Source organism: Pleuronectes platessa, chromosome 1 (genome assembly GCF_947347685.1).
Source record: "Pleuronectes platessa chromosome 1, fPlePla1.1, whole genome shotgun sequence".
NCBI lineage: Eukaryota > Metazoa > Chordata > Actinopteri > Pleuronectiformes > Pleuronectidae > Pleuronectes > Pleuronectes platessa.
Window position 1 is genome coordinate 10,572,939 of NC_070626.1, and position 24,391 is coordinate 10,597,329.

The following is a 24,391-nucleotide window of genomic DNA, read 5'->3' on the forward strand; positions in this document are numbered from 1 at the left end:
CGCCAGATCTCTGGCTTGATCAGATGCTAATGGGAAAAAATAAAAACACTAGTGGTGCTAACATACGGACTCAAAACAACATCTTCCCCCTCTCTCTCTTTCCAACGTGCTTTTATAATGCAGATACTCTAACACATACACACGCAGTCAGACACACAGGTGCATGAGCAGGTACATGTCTGTTGAGGAGGAGGATGTCCCTGTGGGCTTGTTCATAGGAGATTACAATGACTCATACCGAACATGTGAACAAAGATTCCCATACTAGCAACACATTCTCATGTAAGTTAACCAATCATTTGCTAAGTGTAATGTGATCATGATTCACATCAACATTACTTTCTTATAACCTGTGGGTATGAACAAGGTTACTGTCGTCAAGAAGTCTGTAACTGACGTTTGTTGATGTTGCAGTTCATATTTTTAGAAAGAAAAAGAAAGCATTAACACAGAAAATAAACGATTAAATAATTACTGAGACATGAGGGAAAACAACGGAGCTGTCAATAATAGTATCAGGAACCCCTGACTTTTCCTGTCACAAGTTAAAATGTTTGAGATGTCGTTCCCTTTTTATCCTGTCTCTATCTTAATAATCATCATACAATGTGGAGATAAGAGAAATAATAACAACAACAAAACATTCACTGTGTTTTGGGTGATACAGCACTATGTTATCTACACAATAAACTGTGAAAATGTTCTTAACTTCAGCTTTGGTTGAACGTTAAGACCTCTCTTCTAGTCTTGTCAGCTCAGTTCATTTTGGTGTTGAAAAGCTCTTCAATTAACTAGAGAGATTCTCTGGGTCCAAACCACTACAAAAAATATTAGTTCCTTTGCTGAGGTAATCAACAGAATATGACTGATGCACGGACCAAAATAAAAATAAATAACTAAATGTTTCAGTAGTTTAAACACAAAGACAGATTTATGTTTGCTGAATTCCCTAAAAATGTTTAGACCTTTGGGTTTGACATTCTTTAAACAAGATAAGCTTGTCTAACTAACCGGACTAGTTGTCACAAAAGCAACAGCACCTTGAAAACAAAGATTTCAATGGATCACTCACAACTGCGTAGTTTTCCACAAAAAGGCCAAAGGGAAAAGCCCATACAGACTAATCTGTATTTGAGACATTTAGGACCTGAACACACACACATGCCTATTGTATTATCCGACTGTAGAAAGTAGGAAACAGCAGGTTCCTCCAGCAGCACTGTGCTAAGGGCTGTCCCTGCCCCCTCTGGATGATATTACATTTCACAAATCCTCTTAACAATGACACTTTACGGTTGCCACGCAACCTGCCCTGGGGAAGGCATTTGACAATGTGGGCGGTAATGTTCATGGTGACATCACTTCCTGTGAAAAACGACCCTGGTGCATGTCCGCTGGCACGATGAATGGCTGAGAAATATGCCAAGTCAGGGTGACATAGTGAAGGTGAAAAAAAAAATAACAAGCTATGACACCCTGAAGATTAGACAGAGAGAGAAAAAAGAGATAAAGCAGCTGAATGGGATAGAACACAACATTCTTTCTGGACTAAATAAAAAGCTGGCTGAGAATTCAGGCCTTGCTGAACAACAGTGTCACATCACCAGGCAGCAGCTCGGCAGCTAACACAAAGTAACAGGGATAAAGCATCTCTCTGATCCCCATATGGGAAAACCTGAACTGTGAAACAAGATACTTGTGGGCTCTGAAATCATCAGTTGAGCCAGAACAGACAGAGAATATTGATGGGGAGATGGCTCCTTGGCACTGCACGTAAGTAGGCATTTACAACAATGTGGTCTAGTTAAAGCTTAATATGAAGATAAGTATATCTTCCACATGCACGCACACACACTCAAATCGAAATACACAAAGTCTGAGCCACATTTTAGTGACGGTTACAGCCTGTTCCATCCTGCTGTAGCCGGTACACGCAGGACCACCCAGGGGTTTGCAAACACCAACGCTAACACGCACACTTCCTGTGAATGGATAGCCTCCCCAGCAGCTCAAATATATGAAGTTAAATGACAGGGAGCAAATGCAGTCTTTCAAATCAACCTCTCACTCAGATGGAGAGGTATGAAAGCAGTCGGCTTTCAGGTTTCAGGGTCAAAGTCAAGACTCCCCGATGTACGTAAAGAGCTCAGAGGAGAGATTTTGCACAGGCAGTGTGAATGCCATAGAAATCATATCCGCTGACCACTGGCCTTTACAAGTGACAAGTGGTCAAGCTGATAAGTAGATTTTCCCTAAATCTAATACAGAAAAACTGGCAAAAGTGTTTGCTTCACAAGAGGACGGCTGTATACTGTATGATGAATTGAAAATAAAATTGAATTTATTTCAACACAGTTCACTTCAATCATAACATCACACCTGCACCGTATATTTAGAACAAACTGCTAGTCAAGGTAACCTATGGAACATGACTCAAGAAGAATCAATATAAAAACAGTTAAGTTGCAACTTTTAGACAAATAAAAGCAGGTTTTATGTTTTGATAGCTCACTGAGTGTCTCATTCGGTTTCATTTGGATCCTTCACAACAGGCCAGTTATTTTAGGAGAAATACATTACTTTATTTGTAGGTTTAATATATATCATTTTCTGTTTATTTATTACATACCACATTTAAAGTATTTGCTCAATGATGTTGATACAGACAAAATGATTGTATCAATATAATTTCCATTCTATATCACATTAAATATTATCTTTCAGCTCCGACTCCCCCAGATACCTTTATCCTACGAGAAACTGTTCCTCTCTAATTTTATAAATGCGTAATCTTATAATGCACAGTTTCATATTTGTACATCATCTTGACCATATGTGCTGCTCTTAATGTTTGCTACTGATGGAGGACAAGGTGATTATTTTTCTTGCCACCATGATTTAAAGTGGCTATCCTTTCGGCATAATCTTGCATCTCTTATTAGACTACAGCTGCCCCTGATCTGACACAACAGATTGATCCCTGATGATAGGATACCACAGTGACAGGCTAGATCAGGGGTGGGCAAACTTTTTTGACTCGCGGGCCACAACGGGTTGTAAAATTTGACAGAGGGGCCGGGCCAGGACCAGATGGATGGAGTGCTTTTGTGAACTAATATAAATGACATGGAAAAATCATAACATGAAAGGATTTGGCCTTTAACAAGTAGCAAAGCATTTATTTGCACGGCAATTTAACAAAAACTCGCCTTCAGAGAAAGGCTTGCTAGCCTTTGCTTATTCAAATGCCACCAAAAAAAACATTGCAGAGTCTGTACATTAGCCGCCAACCTCTGAGCCGTAGCCGCCCGTTATTGCGTTGACTGCTTGCTAGTGTAGTTAGCATGCTTCATAGCAATGCGGCCCGGCTCCCCGCCGTCTCTCCCCGGGGGGACGGCGCAGACGGAGCCACGCCGGTGGAGCGCATTAGCTCGCGAGTGTTAGCGTGAGAGGGGGGGCGGGGCACTCAAAACAGATCAATCTGAGGAGGGCTGTTTTAGACAGGGTAAAAATGGTGCCGTTTTAAATGATCCTTGTGGTATTTTGACCAAAGTATGTTACAGATATTTCATTAAGACCCCAAGGAACCATATCAACTTGTGGTAAAATGGGCATACGATGAGTCCTTTAAATATTTGGACAAGTTCGGCGGGCCGGATTAAAAAGCCTGCGGGCCGTACTTTGCCCATGTCTGGGCTACTTGCGGTTGGAGGCTGACTTAGCTTCCATTCTCCTATTGTGGCAAATAACCTCCATGCCTTGTCCCCCAAGTGTTGTCCTGCCCTACTTGGCATGCCACCACTTGGAGACAATGTGTGAGGATTTGATTCTAATAGCATAAAGATATGAAGGTGCTTTGCAAGCCAAGAAGGCAATGAAATGCTTCGGCATCTCAGAGGGGCCTTCATCAAATTTAAGTTGGTCTACCTCAGGAATAATGATGGTGTGTGACTGAGTTATACTCAAAACCGGTGTGTTTCTCATCCTGAGGGGATTATTCAAACAGCAGATCTGATCCTCGTCAGGAAATAGCCATTCTTATGAATGAAAGGCTATAATCTCTGCCACACAGTTCACAACTGGAAACTGGAGTAACAGCACCATCAAGACCCATCTCAAAGACATGTGCAGCAGTGCACACATGGGCACACAGGGCATTTCTGCTTTATTCAGCAAACATTTTTAAAATGAGTTACAGATACAGGATGACTTGCATGACTTTCAACACAAAGGCATACTACACAACATGTTTATACACTGTATCACACAGTGACACATCTGAACATGCACACGTACCGACCCTGCGAGGGATTAACTAGCAAAACATTCACTTAAAAACAGCTTTAGCTTTTCCTAATGAAAAAGTGGTAGAAAAGAGATTAGACTGCTAGCAGGCAAGCAGTGAAATATGAACAGCTATATGCTGCAGCATATACGCGAGACCAAAACCTCCATTTTCTATCATGTAATTGATCTCACGAGCACCATTTTGTTGGATATTTTGCAGCTACCCTGCTGCTTTGTACTATCAGCATATTTAGAACATGCCTCATAGCAGGAAACATCAGATGCACAGCTATGAGCAAGCTGCAGGACCCAAATTCATATTAGGAGAAAAAAATAAAAAGGAGGAGGGGGGATGGAGAGACAAAAAAAACAGAATGAGCGGCTGGGTGCTTTCATCTGGTGATTATATGAGGTTATTTTTCATCAGGTAGGGTGTCTAAAAAAAGCAGATTCCAGCCTGGAGAGAGGTGCGATAGCGCAAGCCTGGCCTAAATAACCCTCGTCTCAGCAAGGGACAGACTGTGTTGCTGAATATTTTTATACACATAACTTATATCATTGTTTCCTAATATGATCCATTCAAAGGCCTGGGATATAGCAAAAATCATACAAATCTCATTTAAAGGGCAATATAATAATGTTATAAATGATGAGTTTTCTAAATGACATGTGTAATTTTCACCAGATGATTCTCAGGGCTATTTTCCCTTCAAGCAGCAATGAGCAGGAGCTTTCCCGTCTTATTTGTCTAAAGTCTATTAGATCTGTTAGTTCATTATGTTTAATCTTTGGTAATTCTTAGAAATGTACTTTTTGTTAACAATTTAATAATATAATGATAAGCGGATGTTATCAACACTAATTCAAAGACTTTCTATAGTTCTACAATGGTACAATTTTATAAAAATGTACCATGCTTTTCTTTGATGAATTTCCCTAAAAAGCACCCAGATTGCTTGATATCAAAGCACTTTTATTTATTTTTTTAATATTGATCATGTTAGTGCACCTGTCACTGTGCCTGGTGTATCCAGATTTTAATCAGCTGTCTTCATTTATGTTCCTCATCAGTTCAACAGATTTCTCATATGATGATATGATCCCTGACAAACTCGGTGAGCAGCTGGTAGAGTAACCTAGCAATGCAAGCCAGAAGGCACTTATTCGCAATTACATGGGTTAGAACAGTACAGGGGTTCTCAAACTTTTGCAAGCTGCGCCCCCCCAAAGCTGGTTAGGGGTAGTTGGGGCCCCCCCGAACAGTACACAATGTAGACAGGGACAGCACAGAATAGTATTTAAGTGCTGGGGTTTTATTTGTTGCAACACGGTGGATGATTGAAGATGTAAAGGTAGGTGTTAAGGAGAAAAGGGCTAGCTGCAGTTGGAAGAAGTTAGCTAGCTAGAAGGCTAGCTCTTGGGGCTATGAGCTTTCTAAAAAAGACTGTGGAGCAAATTACTCCTTAGATTAGGCTACGAATAGGCCTGCTAAAAGTGCAGGAAGGTATTACTAAGGAAGGAGTGAGTCTTTAAAAAGACTGTTTATAAAGCATGAATATCTGAATTATAGAGGAAACTAGAGCAATCGCACAAACTCTGCAGGGTGTCGTCTCAGTGAGGGTGAGCGCTTAGCATGCCTGCAGTTACTTTTATACTTGGAAGTGTACGAGTAACTCGCGTTCAATTGATAACACTCCTCTTTTTATTGGTGAATCAGGAACGAAACAGTTTGATTTGTTTGTGTCAGTCCAGCCCCTAGCATTCACCACTGAGGGAGCTTTCACTAACAAGCGACAGGTGGTCTGTCTTTCTTTTCTTTTTTTTTGTCTGTGACATTGCGCCCCCCCCTGGAGAGTGTCCGTGCCCCCCCACTTTGAGAACCACTGGGTTAGAAGAAAGACAGTAGTAGTCACAGAGAAACTGAGCCTTAAGTACAGGCAATCCCAAAAAACTGTTTTATCTCAGGCCCCATTTTCGGCTTAAAAGCGGTCAGATGCAATGAGAGTGTGAACATAAACACTGAATCCACACACAACCTCAGGCTTTCTGAACACAAAGCCCAAACACCCTCTATACAGAGCGGAGGCTGGAGTAATGACATTTTAGAGGAAGATTAGTACCTTTTCAGCTGAGATGCATTAATATTTTATGGGGAGATCCTGGGTGGTGCAAACCTATGAACAGGACTCTCCTCACGTACGCATCCCTCACTAGAGCATCTTGTCATTATGTACGCAGGCCATCTCCATTACCCCACATTAGCAACAGAACAACTATCCCTCACGGCAGCTCAGTGTGTGCAGACACACATTCCTGCTACATAAAAGCAGCTGAACAAATAACAGGACTCACTGTGTTTGGTGGATCAAGCCAAATACAGTAGAGGAAAGCAGACCCTAGTTGATTCCCGGCACTCACTGATTCTACATCCACACTACTACGTTTTAATTTGAAAACACATCAACTCTGCTATGGATTCGCCTTGTGTACACACTACCCCGGAGTTTAAGAGAGGCAAACAAATTTGTATAATGCTGCTGGTTTTATTTTTAAAACTCTACGGAAGGGTTTAAGTCTTGACAGATAGAAACAAAGATCTTTGGAGATGATGACGTGGACTTGCACAGCTCTTTGCTGATTGGGTCTTTTCGGTCATAACGTACCATTCATTGATTCATCAGACTCTAATTACTTCGACCCCCTTCTGGAAGAAAACATCCAGTGTTATCATCAACAAGAACACAACATGGATGATCAATTACAAGCATTACTGTCCCTGTTGACTTTGCCAACAGCTGTTGTGCAGTTAAATGCTACATTTCACAATGATACAACTGCTTACCTACATTGGAGGCAAGCTATATTAGCTGCAAAATTCCAGCAAATACCAAGTGTAATTGAGTTGTATTGTGATAGGCGTTTTCAGGCATGTTTTCCGGTCGCTTGTGTGGATAGAGCTTGTTTTAGTTTGAAACACCCATTTTCTAAATAAAATGTATTAGTATGGATGTAGCCTGATTATCTCCACTCTCAGACCTCACCCAGTACTGAAGTTAATCACACGACGGCCTCGACGGTTAAAGAGAACGTGGCGGTGTATTACAAAAGTTTGAAACAGAAAACACGGCCATAGGTTCACGACGTTGATGCAAGTACCCTGGCTCAAATCTTTCTGGACTGCATACAACTAGTACAAACAGCAGCTACTGTCTTATGGAGCAAGCTTCTCTCTGACTTGTCACCACATTACACCTTTTACAACCAAGTCAGTGTACAGCTACGTTTGGTCTGCAAGGCCTGCGTGAGTCCTCTCTGTCTTGTGTCCACACGTTTTCAGATAAAGCTGTCATACTGATAAACTGTGTATACGTCCTTGAGCGTCCAATCAAGAAACACTTTTATGGTTGAATTGTATTTTTTATTTTAAACACAACAATACTTTAAACATTTTTAGAAGAAATAGGTCACCTTGTGATAATGCCAATAAGGTGGTATTCATTAGGGATGAGCGAGTACAGTATTATCTGTATCTGTTAACCATATGAATTATCTGTATCCGTATCTGTACTCGGAATGGGCGGGGCCTAACCAGGAAGTGGGTGTGATTTAACCCGGAAGTGGGCTGGATTTAACCCGAAAGTAGGCCGGGTTGTCTTGAAACAGGCGGGGCTTTAACCAGTATGTTATTTTAAGCATGCAATTGATATGGGTTGATCAGAAATTGTTATATTTATTGCTGATTAGAAAACTATTACAGGACAGCATCAGCATTGAGCTTCAGATCAATGATTTTGATCACAATAGCAAACTAACTATTTACAGAACAATTTTGCAACAATGATGCTGTTGCAATTATGAAGTGAAATGTAATAACAAGTGTTTTCATACTCAACATGACTTTCTTTTTTAACTTTTTTATTTTTTTTAAATTTATTTCCACACCAGGTGTGTGTTTGTGTTAGTGTGTGTAGCTTAATTTGTAATATTTGTTATACCACTACTACCTAGAAAGTGTCAGACACCAGTGCGTGAAGTAAAATAAAACTGGTTAGAGCCAACTTACGGTTTTAAAAAAAAAAAAAAAAACTCCAACGACCGGCATAGAGAGGGAGAGAGAGAGAGAGGGAGATAGAGAGTAGCCAGACGCTAGAGAGTAGTCAGACATTCAATTCGTGAAGTAAAAAAAAAAAAACTTAAAAAAATAAAATAAAAAAAAATCTCCGACAGGCAGAGACGCAACGCGAGTCGCTTTCTACCAGCACCACGTCTGAACGAACCCACGTTTAACAGAACTCTACTGGTTAATAAGTAAGTACAAGCTGAAATAAAAACAAACTTCAAGCTGAAGAAACCTTAAACGTTAACGGAAAAGACCCGCGAACCTGAGTGACTGAGAGACAGAGAGCTGTTCTGTGAGTGAGTGAGCAGAGCGGTGTGTGAAGGGTAGGAGCGCTGTGACGCTGTGTGAGGATTTTCATTCAGTCCGAGCACAGATATTGACTCGTATTACTCGTATAATACTCGTGCTCGGCAAAAGTGCTTTATCCGTACCGGATACTCGTTTCAGCCGAGTATCCGGCTCATCTCTAGTATTCATATTTGTATCTTTCTGTTTACATTAAAGTGCCGTGAGCCTGTGACTGATCATGTTCTGACTCCTCATGATTCACAGGCAACACCTGCCTGACTGCCCAAGAGAAAATTTGTCACTGTCCTTCAAGGAACACAATACTTAAGTGGCTGTATTACTGTAATTTATTCAGTCATTCCAGTCCTGGAACAATATTTGTACCACTTCATCACAATCATCAAGAATAAAATGTATGTTGCTTATTCAGAACTAACGCTTCATCACCAAGTAAAGCTCTTCAGAAAATCCCTGTCCCCTCTTTTTTACTGCAGAGAGGCAAAAGCTTGATTAACGTGAGCAACTACGAAACCTCACACCTTGGTGAAATATTCACACACTCCCACAAGCCTCTTGTCATACAGAGACAGAACTATACGTCAATGCCGAATTTGTGCCGAGGGCCTGTGAATCTGAACTTCTTTTCTCAATTAAAACAAAGGATGAACATTGAGAATGAGCTACTTCAAGGATGACAATGACCACATCCTCAAAGACGAAATTAAAGATCATGCATGGCAGAGATGTAACCAGCATTGCACCATTCAGGCAAGGTGTGCGTGACAATCTGAATTGTCCTGATAACTTTTTACAAATGAGTGCATATGTGTTGTGACTGACACAATTTGGACTGCGTCTGAGGCTCAATCAAGATAAAGTGCCAACACCATCTATGGGGGCATTCCCTGTTTTGTGCAAGGCAGTGCACTAAAGCATTGTTCGTTATTGAAAATTTAAGTAAGTAATTAAGGTCTTAACCGAAAAGGAAAATTCACCCTTTATCTTCTCACCACTGTGCCAATGTAAAGTAGGGACATTTTGTCAAATGAGCAGACTTAAATAGTTTGATGTTCTACAATGGCTGGAATTCATATTGTAATGAGAGCTATAAAACAGTGTATCAGGCAATGCAAGCGGGCTAGTCTGCATACATTCTGATACTATGCTTTTTCTGGATGTAGGCCAAGCATGGTTACACTGAAAAAAATGGGTTACTGAAACTCATTACCACATAATAACAAGGACTGTTATCAGTGACACTTTTGAATGAAAGACTGCAGACAACTTGGCAACTGCCCCTCCTGTCTAACAAGTCTTATACTGTCTTTAATTTAAGGCTAATGGTTTTATCAACCCTGTCATCACAGATTCCAGGTGGTTAGGAGGAAAAAGGTGTGCATTGATATACCAGCCCACATGAATACAGCTTTGATCTCAAGACTACCTAAACCCAACAAAGACCCCACCCTCTGTGCTAGATATCACCCCATATCACTCATTAACACAGACATGATGGTCCACTCATTAACATGGACATGAAAACCATCAGCAAAACACTAACTGCAAGGATTGTAGGCGTCATTAAAACCCAAATCCACCCAGATCAAACAGGCTTCATTAAAGGCATTCCATAATCGACTAATACAGGAAGCTTGTTCAACCTGATGCATATTGCCCAGCAACAACAAAAAACATCAATGCAAGAGTCACCTCTCTAGATGCATACGATGAGTCCTTTAACAAATCACCTATGGCTACAGTTATAACAGTATCACTGCTCAACGCTTCACACTACAACGGGGGGCCAGAGAAGCATGCCCACTCTCTCCCTCTGGCTTTGCAATCTTCATAGAGCTACTAGCTACTGCTATCCAACAGAATGACAGCATCAGTGGAATTTCAAACTTGAACTCAAGCCATAAATTCTGTCTCTATGCAGATGATACGGTACAAACTCAAAATCATCAGTTCATTTGACATTTCAGAGTACACAATTACCTGGACAAAACCAATTATTCTTCTCTTCCATTAAGCTTTGTGGAATAACGTGGTCCAGAGCCAAATCCCACAACTCCTCACCACTGGCAACATCCAGTGCTTTGGAATTAAAATCTCCCCCTTAGGCATCCATAGCTGTTTCAGCTCAATTTCATTTCAGTATTAAAAACAATATAAGAAAACTCAGAAGGAACCTCCCTCTTTACCTTAAGGCAAGCATCTCCACAGTAAATATTTTAATATTCTCCCCAAAATTGATGATCTTTTTGCGATTATTCCCACCCATTACATTTAAGCAAACCAACCCCAATACATTATAATAAATATAAATTGATCTGCAAAAAACAATATCAAAACACATGTTTTGATACAGAAAAAACTGAATGTAGAGACATCAGCATTAATGACGAACCCTCCGTAAGGGAAACTATAAACATCCCGGTTGTAGTGCGGTGGGAAAATGTCTGGGTTTTATTAAATACCAACATTTGGAACAGTAAAGGGAAGAACACTCAATAACAAGTTGGACTGGATTTCACTTAAAACAGCTTAAACAAACCAACAAAAACGAATAGGAAAGAGGTGAGGGTGTGTGCGTGCGTTTCCCACAGTCTCAGGGTCCAGAGGTCAATCCGTATATTTACGTCTGTTTCAGTCTCCCCCACAAACCCGACATAGTTCAGTTCAAACTACGAAAAACAGATGCAACAGAAATAAGCTGTTCCGCGTATCTTCATAAGCCAACAACTCAGGAAAGTAAACAGTAAGAGAAAGCGTCTGTGTCGCTTCAATAACATTTATACAGGGTTTTGGTTCAAGAATGGTTACAGCCCTACTAGGAGCAATGGTCTTATTGCCTCATAATACCACAGACACCTTTATGTCAGATGGTATTGTCCCCTCGTTTGTCAATTCTGGGAGACCATTATTATCATAATTTCTGGTCTTGATTGTGCAATTCTACCATCACCGAGTTTTTGCTTACTGGGAGATCTAGCAATTTGTACCCACAAAACCATTACTCAAATTTAGTTTCACTAAATTCTTGCTATCATATTAAGAGCATTCTTATTAATTGGAAATATAGACACAAATTTTGTATTCAGACTCAATTAATTACAGAACACATATTTTATATATTTAAATCTGGAAACCCATTATTTCCTTTCTAACCCTGCCTAGATATTATACACACAAATATTATAACATCTTATTTGACCTCAATTTCAATATTGAGGCACAAATATATCCCCCCACTATTTTCCATTGACTCTGAATCAAAGTCTGTGTTATCATCAATGTTTGTCCAATTAACTATCAAATCCGTAAAGAAGAAATGTATATGTTTCTGTTTATTATTCCATCGAGTCAGTATATTTGCCTATTTTATTTTTCTTGACATGACATTCCATATGTCCCTTCATTCGTCCATCTGCTTGGTCTTGTCATGTCACTCTAAATCCATTTATGCTTTATCCTGATGTTATGGAATGTGGGTGGGCATGTGCAGAGCACGATACAATTATTATTATTGTTAATTTCTTTGGTATGTGCCCCTGTCACTGTTCAATGCAACTTACTGTACTGTGTATATCTATGTATATATTTGCTATGGGTATAACTATATTTAAAAAGATTATCAATTGGAAATGCAATTTCGTGATAGAAACTGAGCTTTACCACTGATACCACCACATAAACAATCCTTTCGCTGACCAAACAGCGAGAGGCCTATCCTGCAATGAGTATCACCTGGCAAGTACATCTAACTTGAGCTGAAAAGCTACTGAGACCATATCACCATGACTGATATCTCCAGCATCTCACTATTCTCCAGAACATAAGCACTGCCACAACTTTCTCATTATCACTCAATCACACAGACGCACAACAAGCAAAATCCATTATCTACAACAGCCTGTCTCCCTCGGTCTATCTCATCTAATTATTAATCAACGCAGCTGCCAGCCAGATATTATTGTTGACCACTGTCAGTCTCTTGTGCTAAGTCTAAATAAAACAGGCCATCTTAGTGAAGTTTTTTTGTCTGTTTTTTCCAGTAGCACAATCTACCATTCCCCTTTGCCTCCATGCCTTGGTCCTCCCGTTAACACCAGCTGATATTTCAATAGCTTGTGCTGGGTGTGGCTTAAAGCACACAGTGCGTATAGCAGTTAAACAGGGGGATGGGAGGCGGATTACAGTATCTATACATCAGCACTACTTGCCTGAATATACTAGGCAGTACTGTCTCACACGTAAATGCAGCCTTTGTTTGCTCCTCCTATGTCTATGCTGATGACTGAGCCTGGTTTATTGTTATGGCATGCAGTAAATTCTGTTGAACTTTGAGCTTCCATCTCAGCAAGCAGAGGCAGAAAATGCACACGTTAAACTGCAACAGCAAAATCAACCAGTAAAATACACCATTGCTTCTATATTACTTAGAGAATATGAAACATTGTATATTACTAGAGAAACGCCCATGTACTATTTGAAGGGAATTCTAAGGCAAGAATAGAGATCAGGTATTGATAATATACCCAAACAAAAATGTATTCACTGTTTAATATAAGCATCTGCCAAACGATATTATCTTAACTACCAGGTCATTGAGCTAAGCTTAACCTCCATCCCAATATAACAATTTCAAAATCTTACAGTGACTGATTTATGCAATTAATTTTAATTATAGTGCGATCATTAGGTCATGTGAAGAGAGATACACAAACCATTTGGCAGCTTGACAGACATAAATTAACAACAACAAATGTGACCTCTTGAAATAACATTTAAACACAAACTTCAAAACATCTAATGTTAAAAAAATAAATCTCAATTTGCCTTTAAAATTCCTCAAGCTTGATGGGATATTCTTTCCCTTTATTTGTAAAACTATTTTCCCCTAGATCGCAGCAAGTAAAACCTATGATCTCCACATCAAGTAGAAAAAAGGTTATGGGTGAAGTGAAGAGGCTTAAAAGACGCAAAGGACAAAACCATTATTATTTCAACCAGTGCTAACAAATAGTAATGACGGTTCTGATTACATACCCAATCTTGGCCTTCTGCTTGGGCTTGGAGGAGGGGACAATGCATGCCTTCCTACATGCCTTCACTTTCTGCCGTGCCTTGCCGCTTCCTTTGTGCTTGCGGTCACGGTGGGACTTGTACTGTGAGGAAGAGCTGGGGAAGCTCTCGGGGCTCATGACCCGGGGGATGTTCTTCTCCCCGCGCTGCCGGGCCTTTGCGATAGCCTCTGATATTATCCTATTGGCCTTCTCTTGCTTTTCCAGTGGAGATGTCTCCATCTGATGATGCGTCATCCGCGATGTTCTTTTCTCTGACGAGGAGCTTGATGAGGATGAAGACGAGGAGGACGACGAGGAAGACGACGAGCTGCTCTTCACTGGGGGGCTGAGGACTCGTACCTGGCTGCCAGGACCATTAGCATTCTTCCGTGGCTAAGGAGAGAGTGAGAAAAGTACAGAGAGTAATAATTAGTATTTCGAATTTACACGCAAATATCTCATAAATATTTCAGACATGATGTCATCGATTGCCAATGACACAAACGCATACTCAGATGGTGTGCTTAAGAAGGATATAGCACATAGCCTATAAAAAGTTGACCTTTCAAGGAGAGCTGGTGTACAAAGACAAGCTTTAAAAGATCCTCTCACAGAAAAATGACAAACAAAAAGATCAGATGGAACTAGTGTATTTAAGCACATCATTAATTTCACTGTCTATTAGGTGCTATATGCACAGCCAGTCTCCGGCCACCTCACCAATATGCATTTCTCCACATGCAGAGGTAGCAGCCTCGGAGATTAAGATTTCCTTTGTCATGTTTTGCAACATACAACGAGTAGAAATAATACACTAAAGGCTATAAATAACGTGATTGTTTTTTATAGCAAATTGGTTCAATATAACAATATAATATGATGCATGAGTTTAAAAGAATAAAATTACTGCAGCTCCCCCCCAGCAAAAAAAATACACTATGATACTGCGATGTGACCACTGCAACTATCACTGACTCATTCATAAAAAACACAACCTTGTGGAGGCTGTGTGAACCACTACAACTAGTCTACGTCAGATGCCACAGTGTGGGGAGTGGACCTGTACTCGGCATGATGCTCTCTTCAACTTTCTGCGTTTTACGTAATACCATCAGCTTTAGAGGGGCCAGTACTTTCTCCAAGAATTCCTTTAGATCAGGTGGAATGGAGTCGAAAAACTCTGAGACCATGTGACATGAAAACTCTGACCTGAGCCTGACCCAAAAGGAATTATTTTAGGTGGAGCAGGTGATTCAAAGACAGGGGTAAACACTGGCTCTCTGTCGCAGGTTTCAGTCAGCCTCGCAGACATAAATAATCCAGTCTGCCCGATACATGATAATATGTGAATAATAGATGGCGTGACTGCAGTTATGCCAACACAAGCGCTTGTGGTGGGCTGGGAGCCCAGCGGAGAGGGAACCCATAAATGGATGACCTAATCTAAAATTGTGTTGCGTATGCCTACATGGCCCAGGCATGGACGGATGCTTCTTTTCTTTCTTTTTTTTTTCCACACTGCTAGCTAAATAAAGAGAATTAGCTTGAACCTCACCAACAAAGTGGGGGCAGGGACTTGAATAATTAGCGGAAGGAAGGGGAGAAAACACACACACACAAACACACACGCAAACACACACAAAAGCTGCATTATGATTTTCACGTGTGCAACGCCGCTGAGGCTATTAGGGAAGAAATTTACTGGATCACTCTGGAATGTTCTCATTCATTTTAATGGTAAAAAGAAACAAGGGAGAGGGGGTTGAAAGTAATGCTAAAGAGCAGAGGAACATGAGGGCCACATGGAAGAAATAGCAAGAGAGGAAGAATCAAAATATCAAAACAGGCGTCTATCAGATGGCAGGAGGGAGAGAGAGGAAAAATAAAATGCACCAAAAGTGAGAGCACTGCAGCTGTGTAATAAGTCTATAAATAACTGAAATTACAGCCTGCCAGCACTGCAGTGATTTCAATCTCTCGAGCAGCACGTAGTCCCATGAAAAAATGTCAGGGACCATTATGGCCCATGAAAAGGTAGAGCAAGCTCCATTTCGGCCGGACAGCTTTTCCCTCGCTCTCTCACTCCCCCTCGTTTCCACATGTAGTCAGCGCTCTGGTGAGTGACAGGCTCAACTCGTGGAGGACACACACACAGACAGACATACACACACACATATACAAATCATACACTGTACCTAAACTACAGAGCAGGGGCAGCTTGGAGAGAGCTGCACAGGAGGATGGGGAAAGCGAGATGTATTGAATGATCAGGCCATGGGGGGTGGGGTAAAAGAAAATACTGTAAATCAAGTGCGGCTTGATAAGGTCGAGGACAGAAAAAGCAAATGAGTACGAAGAGGAGGGAAGAAGAAGAAAAAAAAGCAGCAATGAGTTCAAGATGGCGGCAGTGCAGCATGAGCCAGTAGCAAGAGAGGTTGCTCAGTTCCTGCCGGCCCCTCCTCCTCCTCCTCCTCTTCCTCCCCCTCGGACCTCCTCCCTCCCAGCCAGCACTCGGAGCAGCTCACTTACCCTTCCTCTTGGCCTCTTCACTGTAGACATGGTGTTTTTTTTCTTTTTTCTTCTTCTTCCTCTTTCCTCCCCCTCTCCAACCGGCTAACAAAAGCCTTGCCCTTTCCCGGGGTTTTGGTCTCTCTCTCCGGTTGCTTGCTCACGCTTCTTCTCTCGAAAACACACTCACTCTTTTGCCTTTTTCCAACTGTCGTTTTCTCTCACTCTTCCTTTAGTGGTGTGTCCCCCCCACCCCTCCCTCTCTCCTCCTCCCCGGTCAACTCTTCTCCTCGGGCAAGTGCGAGAGCGCCGGAGCGGTTCCACCGTCTCCTCCTCCCCCAGCGGGCAGGGCTCAAGAGGAGCGCATGGGAGCTCTCTCTCTGGCTCTCTCTCTCACCCTCGTTTGTCTCTTCACAGGGTGATGAGGGAGCAGCGCTGTGGGCGGTAGAGGAGGTGCGTGGCAGTCCAGGAAGCTCTCATTCTGCCACTGCGTGCTGCTTCGCCGTAGTCCGGCTTCACCAAAGTCTCCCTCACTCTGTGTGTGTGTGTGTGTCAGAGTTGCCTTCCCCTACCTCCTCCCCTCTCATTGATTCCTCTTTCCGCCTGCCTTTCGTGTGCGCTCTCTATGACTTTCTGAGCACCCTTTTCCCTCTTATTTCTGGTTCTTTCCTTCTCTCTCCGCTCATGCCGTTTCCCTATTTTTTGCGCCTCTCCTCGTCTTCTTCATCAGCCAGGATAAGGTAGGTTTCTCCTTTAATTAAACACTAAAAAAAGGCTTTTGTATAACCTTGCTTGCTTGTTTGGTTGGTTGCTTTTTCCTCCTTTTTTCACTTGTCTTTTCCTCCTTCTCCCTTGCTGCCCTCCCCTCTGCCTGGCTGGGGCGCGTGTGGCGAGCTCGAGGTTCTGGCAGGCAGAGCGGTGGAAAATGAAAGCACAAAGCAGCAAAATGCATCAGCATGAATATTAGAGATGTCGTTAAAACCCAGACTCTTTTTTTCTCTCTCGCTCTCCCTCGCTCACTCACTCGCGCTCTTGCACTCTCTCTCTCTTTGTAAGGAAGTAGGCCAGCAGATGGTGCTAGCAGTTATTAAATTAACTTTCACAACTTAACCCCCAAAGCACTGGATTTCTCCAACACCAAAAACTGTCAACAGCATAGCTTCTTTTTTTTGTGCTTGTGTAAGTGACACACTGAATTATTTCTGGAACGTCGAACCATCGTCCATTAGAGATGAACCAACCGCAAAAAGCCAAATGCTAAAAATATATTACAGCGCACAAAGTTTAGGACATAATCAAAACAAAAACAAAATCAACGCAGGTGAATATAACTGATTGTCTACTTCCCTAACCATACCAGTGACATGCAGCCTTCACTGTCCCGAGTCTACTGTGAAGTCAAGCCCCTCTGAGGTCAAGTCCTGGTCACCCAGCTATGACTTTTGCATAACAAATTCCAAGGAGGGGAAACTGGGACGTGTCCAGTACATGCACGTCTTCCTGTGCACCAGAAGAAACCTCGGGAGGAACGAGCCGGCCTTTCAGGGGACTCCTGTCAGCATGATACAGAGGCCATGTGCATCGGCTGGCACATGGTATTGGGAATTATGTGGAGACACGCAGCTGGCCTGGAGCCAGGTACAGTGCACAGCACTACTGGGCCAGTGCCTTTAATTTACGGACAGATACCCCATCAGCTTTACATAAACTGTGAAAATCAGCTAAACAGGCTTCATTCACTGCCAACACAAAGTTCACTTTTCACACACACACACACTTTTTAGGTGTGCCGCTCCTGTTCAACCTGCATACCCTTTTCTACACCATGTTGAAAAACTGGCACTGATGGCCGGAGCAAACACAAATAACAAATCAAATGCTGGAAAAATTATTAAACATTGATTTCACCACATCTGCTGTGTTAATTTGTGCATTATTTGTGTAGTGTTCGGTGATAACTGATTCAAAAAATGAACACCAATATATCTCCTCTGACAGGTAAAGCTGAATATGGCTGTTTATTTAAAGAGTATATACAAAACAGCATCACCTAGGATCTAACACAATATAAAAAAACATAAAGAACAAATATCTCCAAGTAATCATGTTTTTGTAATGATCTCTATATCTTTTTTATGAAAAACATCCAGACAGGACACTAAAGGCCATTCAATTATTGCCCAAACAATACGACACTTACTGTAAGCTTATACAAGTGTGGTGTGATACGTGGGTAAACCCACAAGACAATATGGTTTTACATTGCAAGATGTACAGATGACCTAAATAAACTGACCAACTGATGGTGTGGAAAGCCTTATTCTGAGTGTGCATGTGTGAGAAAGGAGTTGGGTTATAAAATCAGAGAGATGCTGCCTGAATATAACAGTGGCACTGAATAACCTCTGCACTATATCTCTGTGGTCGGTGTAATTTTACTTTCAACAGCTTTACATCTACAAAAACAGAGATGAATGCCATAAACAATGGCTTTCCTTTCCAAGTGTGTGCAGCAGCTGGCATCAGATACACCTGCCAGTAAAGGCCTTGGAGTTTGGACTTTGAAGCAGACCACATACACACCGGGAGCTGAGCAACAGCGTCCTCTCCAAGCTAAACAAATGCACTGTCAGATAATACCTCTGCCAGGGCACAGCAGACTGGGGGTGAGACTTGACAACACACACAGCAACAGTGCAATGGGTGAGTATATTTATGTGTGTGTATATCAACAAAACAAAAAAAGAGTCTCCACATAGTCACAACTGGTCACACACTGTCAAAATTATGGCCTTACCTGCTGCGTGTGCACAAAAATAACATTTTGCTGTTAAGGTGGAAATATGTACAATGCTTAATAAAGTATCAGGAAAAAGTTAGAGCAAGAAAGAGAATTGAAAAAAGAAAAGAGAACATCATTCAATACACATGCTTTAACAGTCACATGGCATGAAGCCACAGCTCCTTGGTAAGTCAATGGTTAATATGCAAACAAGCCAGGCAGCTCTATGTTAGGAGGAGTGGCTTCCTATGAGGACAGACGAGGGAGGGGATTGGAAGAGGCGGGGAGGGGAGTAGAGGAAGGGGAGGGAAGTAGCAGAGCTGCTGAAAGGAAGGGTGTGGGGGGGTGTCTGTGTGTGTGTGTGTGTGTGTGTGTGTGTGTGTGTGTGTGTGGTTGTGTGTGTGCGCGTGCGCAGAGAGGTTGGGTGGTTGCAGAGGCACAGGTGTCTGTCTCTGAACACTCCATTACTTCCTCATCAAAGAGCCTGTATTAGTTTGCCACCGCTCTCATTTCTTGCCTGCACCACCGTGAGAGTCTCCACTAACTCACCATTAGGGAAATGAGAGCTGAGAGCTTGCAGTGCACTGACTGAAAATGACAAGATGGCTATAGCACCCACCGGTGCATCTGAGTCTACAGCAAGCTGTTTCTCTCACACAGAGATGGAACCCATAGCTAACTGGAATTGAATGTCACCCGGTGTTAATGGTAACATTATCCACGGTGCACCGGCTGACAAAAATGAAGTTTTCTAACTAGTATTTGTGAACACTACTGTGGACAATGGATTATTGGTTATTTGCACTTTAAAGGGGTGAAAAAGGGTTCACCACAGTTGTTAAGGGGTCTACAGGCTGGACCCAAGTTCAAGTCCAGATAATGCGACAGATCAAAAAATTAAAAAAATACAAGAATACAAATATCTCCAGATGAAAAAAAAAACTACAAGAAAACGGACTAAGACGTCAAGGCAGCTTTTGGTGGAAAGGGCCAACGCCAGTGTCTATGTGCTGCACCGCATTTAATAAACTACATTCTACCCTTGCCTGTGGTGAGATCCGTGTCGTTGTGAACTCGTCTGAGCAGGGAATCTTCTTCTGTGTGGTGCATGTGTGATAGCCATGTCTGAAACTCTAGTATCATCAGTTATTTTCTGTGATCAGTGGCCAGTAATCCAAAATGTTTCTGTATACATACACAAATACTCAATATATTATTAAATAAAAGCAAAATAATGAAAGCCCTTGCAACACAACAACGCAGCATCAATGGATTCTCTCACTTGAAATGAGTGAACGTCAAACACAGGACGGACAGATCTTCCCTCAGGTTCAGGATTAATTTGCTGCAATTTGACTTTCAACACGGAATGGACACAGTGTCTCCTTTTATACAGCGATACTTCTATGTTGCCGGTACGACCACTTGTCATTATGCCGCCCTTTGCCGTTTTACACTGAACTCAACAAACCTGCATATTGTTGCGACCTTATGTGATCTTATTAGCAGGATGTTGTTCTGGAATCAGAGGCATGAGGAGATATCTCTATAAACTGTGTGCATGAGAATTTGCAGAATCTGACAGAGAGGGACAACATTTTGGGGGCAGAAACTGTCTGGTTTCCTTCGCTATTTTGGTCAATCACGTTTGACCAGGCTTTGGTTGCCTGCAGGTCCATGTGGAGAGGAACATATTGACTGAAATGCATCTCCCTTTTACTTTTTTTCAATTCTACACGGGAAGGCCCAAAATATTGGCGGTTGCTCCTAGAGGCTAATTCGTTGTAAGTAGGGATGCACCGATTTATCGGCCGAACATCGGTAGCTGCCGATATTCGCCTCGTTTACTGATATCGGCTTATCGGTAATAAACTTGACTTTCACCGATATCATTGGCCGATGTTCATGTTTGTGGTAAAACCGCTGGGCACGTGCCGCGGCTGGGGGAGCAGTCGCTCCGTCGCCCTCCTCTCCGCGCCGCCGGAGGCTCAGTGTGCGGCACCGGGAGGTCCTCATCCGGTGGCACCTCACGGCGTCACTGGTGCGGGGGCTTTTCCGCGGGGCGGTGTCCATCGCCGGCGCGGAGGGCGGGCCGTTGGAGGGGACCGGGTACGCGGTCAGCGGCGGCCACTCTGGACGCGTGTCGGGCCCTTCTCGCGGATCACCTCAGGACGGCGACCGCTGGGGGAACCCTCCGGCTGGCGCCTAGCAGCTGACTGAGAACTGGTGCGGACCAGGGGAAGACGACTGTTTAATTAAAACAAGCATCGCGAAGGGCCACGGTGGGTGTTGACGCGATGTGATTTCTGCCCGACACTCAAAACAGGTAAAACTGAGGAGGGCTTGTTAAGTTATCTTGACTCACGCAGTGTAACTTGGCGTAAAAAGTATGAGCGTAGCGTCTATTTAAGTACTTTATTCTCATGTGCATCGGCTCTATTCATCCGTCTCATGCACAGGTAACAAGGGAATTGACAACATACGTTATACACACAGAAGCCGTAACACATCTAATAAACGGGCAATACTGCTACCGTAAATCAATGAGAAGAGCGTTCTCTATAATGATACTTTAACAGGGCTGTTTTAGACAGGGTAACAAGGTGCTGTTTTAAATTATCCTTGTGGTATTTTGACCAAAATATGTTACAGACATTTTATTAAGATCCCAAGGAACCATTTCAACTTGCGGTAAAATGGGTATAATATGTCTCTGTTAAATAAAGTTTAGTTAAATCAAAGATTGTTTCATAAATCTGATTCAATTTGTGCTCATTAAAAGATAAGAGTGACGAAGGGCTGACATTTTTTTAAATAGTGCTTTTAAATAATGATTTAATTATGTTTCTGGCACAAAAGGTTGAATGAATAACAACAAAAAGAAAATAAACAAATATCGGTATCGGCTATCGGCCAGATTGTTATTTTAAATATCGGTATCGGCCAAGAATTTCCATATCGGTGCATCCCTAGTTGTAAGGCAATTGACAATGGGCTCCAAGATTATGTGATGAGGGACAACTGTGTCGGCCCAACCATGCCGGCATCGATCAAACTCAGTACCTCTCCTGCAGGCCCAATGTTTTGTACTTTATATATAGAAAGATAGCAGGGCAGAATGATGGTGAAACATTAACACCTTGAACAACATGTGTGAAAGGTGGATGATTATTCACAAATTAACAGTTGATTAGCAAAGTAATTTTTAAAATGTAGAAGACAAACGGGGTTGCATACGGACTGAAAGGTGGAAATACTAAATACTAGGGATGGGCATTCGATTAAATTTTCCTAATCGATCGTCGGGAGAATCAACGATCGATTGTTTGCGATTAATCATTAATATTTTATATTAAAATTCACTATTTATAGGCTATATTAAAATGCAGTGAAAATAGAAAAAACACAGCGTGTTTCCTCATTGAGATCTTTGTTACAAGATGAACAACTCTTGTGGCAGTTAAACGGGATCAGTTCAATGGTTACACTTTAAAACCATACTCGTAAGCCCCGATGAGAGAGCAGCAGCTAGCCGCTGAGAGCTAGCAGGATTTGATGGTTCTCGACCTCTCAGTCCGGTTGTTGTCACGCCCTCACTCCCGGAACCCCTCACCCAGACCCGGGTCTGTCCGGGTTCCCTTCCCCGTGGACTGACGGTCCGTGTGCGGCCATGAAGCTGAGCGAGCAGCGGAGGCTAGCTTCGGGATGCTTCCTCCAGCTGCTAACATCCTCGCTGTGCTGCGTCCAGGGCAACTCGGATATTCCGACCTCCTGCCACATATCTAACATGCAATAGTTTTCATCGATGAACAAAGTATGTCTTCGACGAAATTCTTAATGATCAATTCATCGATCGTCGATTAATTATGTCCATCCCTACTAAATACAAGTCATTTATACCTCCAATATCGGCTGAACCTTTTTCCTGGCTTTTCACACTTCCTTGTTATCACTGAAAATATGTTTAGATGACAATGTTTCTGACTGAAATAAAAACGGCACAGATAACCAAATCAAAGACCTCCTACCTATGGCTTCATATGTTCATTATTAGGTTTAGATGCAAAAAAAAGAAAGGGATTAGGCTTTTACTAATTACACCTCCAGCTACAGGCCAGTTTGCAGCCACACTGGAGTGAGGTTGATGAATGAAAGGAGACATGATACACAGCAATGCTTCCTCAACCAATTAAGTACAGCACCATGCATTAATGATCCTTTATCAGGGCCAAGAGTAACAGTAGCTGGGCTGAGCATGGTGCCCTCTAGAGGAGCTGCTGACAGTCTAACAAAGTATTATTACCAGAGTCTGTCCCACTCCAGTATGACCACACAGCCTCCCTTAGCGAGATGAAGAACCAGGGGAGAAATGGGACAGCACAAGCTCACCAAACAAAAAAGATATTTCCTCTGACAATAATCATGGCACCAAAATGTCATATCGTGACATCCCTAATCTTAGGATGAAAGATAGGAGCCATAAACGAAGACGATGCAGATGAAGATATTAAAATGGAAAAATAACGATATTCGAAAGCTTTTGGTGATGAAGGCCGACAGTGGTATTGATGTGCTGTAAAGAAAAACACATGATCTCTGCAGCAGAATTTATACGTAATGTCCTGCTTCCTGCATGTTCTGCCCAGGTGCCACCCCTTGCCTGAGCGTTCGTGATTTTACTGTTGTGAACGTGTCTGACTAGAAAAATCTCATGCTGGGTTCTTCATACGTGAACGACAAACTCTGGAAAATGTCTTATTAATCATATTGGGAGTTCTATGTCAGCTGATTTTTATTTAATATTGTTATAGAAATTACAAGGACAAGGTTATACAATTATCTTTCTGGAGTTTAATTCACATCTGTAGATGGTCTCAAGGTGCAAATCACGGAGACCGGTTTAACACAATGGCACCCAAGCTATGGAGTCGCGACACATTTATACTAGACAGGCTCCTCCTCTCACAGGAGCAGAAGTTTATCCAATCAGCTACCTGGATGTCCTGATCAGAATGATCAATCATTCCGTCTCCATCTATGTCTCAGGCGTCTTGTATTAGTTTACGAGACAATGACCTGTGGATCCATCTGCTCAGACGCCTTGTCTCAGGCAACCCACACCTTAAAGCCCCCTCAGCCTCCTGCTGCAGACACTTGAGGGACCCTGCAGTGAACCTTTTGTTTAGTTAAACTGAAAAGAGGAAGCCACTAAACATCTAAAGGCCGATATATGCTACTCCGAATCCGTTAGGGGCGAGCGGACGGACGGATCCGACGGACTCTTTTTCATTAATGGTTTTCCGAAGGCTGTGGGTGCTGAAAAAAATTCACCGCCAG

The 24,391-nt window shown here is 42.2% G+C and overlaps 1 protein-coding gene and 1 long non-coding RNA gene across 9 annotated transcripts in view; one reads left to right on the forward strand and one right to left on the reverse strand.

Moving 5' to 3' along the window:
* Positions 1-24,391, reverse strand: part of chd9 (chromodomain helicase DNA binding protein 9) — a 76,831-nt gene that overhangs the window by 35,498 nt on the left and 16,942 nt on the right. For 7 of the 8 annotated variants that reach the window (XM_053426562.1, XM_053426578.1, XM_053426570.1 and 4 more), the window contains one exon: positions 13,748-14,157. In XM_053426562.1, the coding sequence (XP_053282537.1) occupies positions 13,748-14,157 (410 nt within the window). Of the gene's footprint in view, positions 1-13,747; positions 14,158-16,293; positions 16,529-24,391 lie in introns of those variants that run through there. The other variant, XM_053426588.1, reaches the window with a different exon arrangement.
* On the forward strand, positions 16,295-18,592 carry LOC128444259 (uncharacterized). The gene is made up of 2 exons (XR_008339123.1): positions 16,295-17,012; positions 17,633-18,592. It is a non-coding gene; the product is annotated as an uncharacterized LOC128444259 (long non-coding RNA).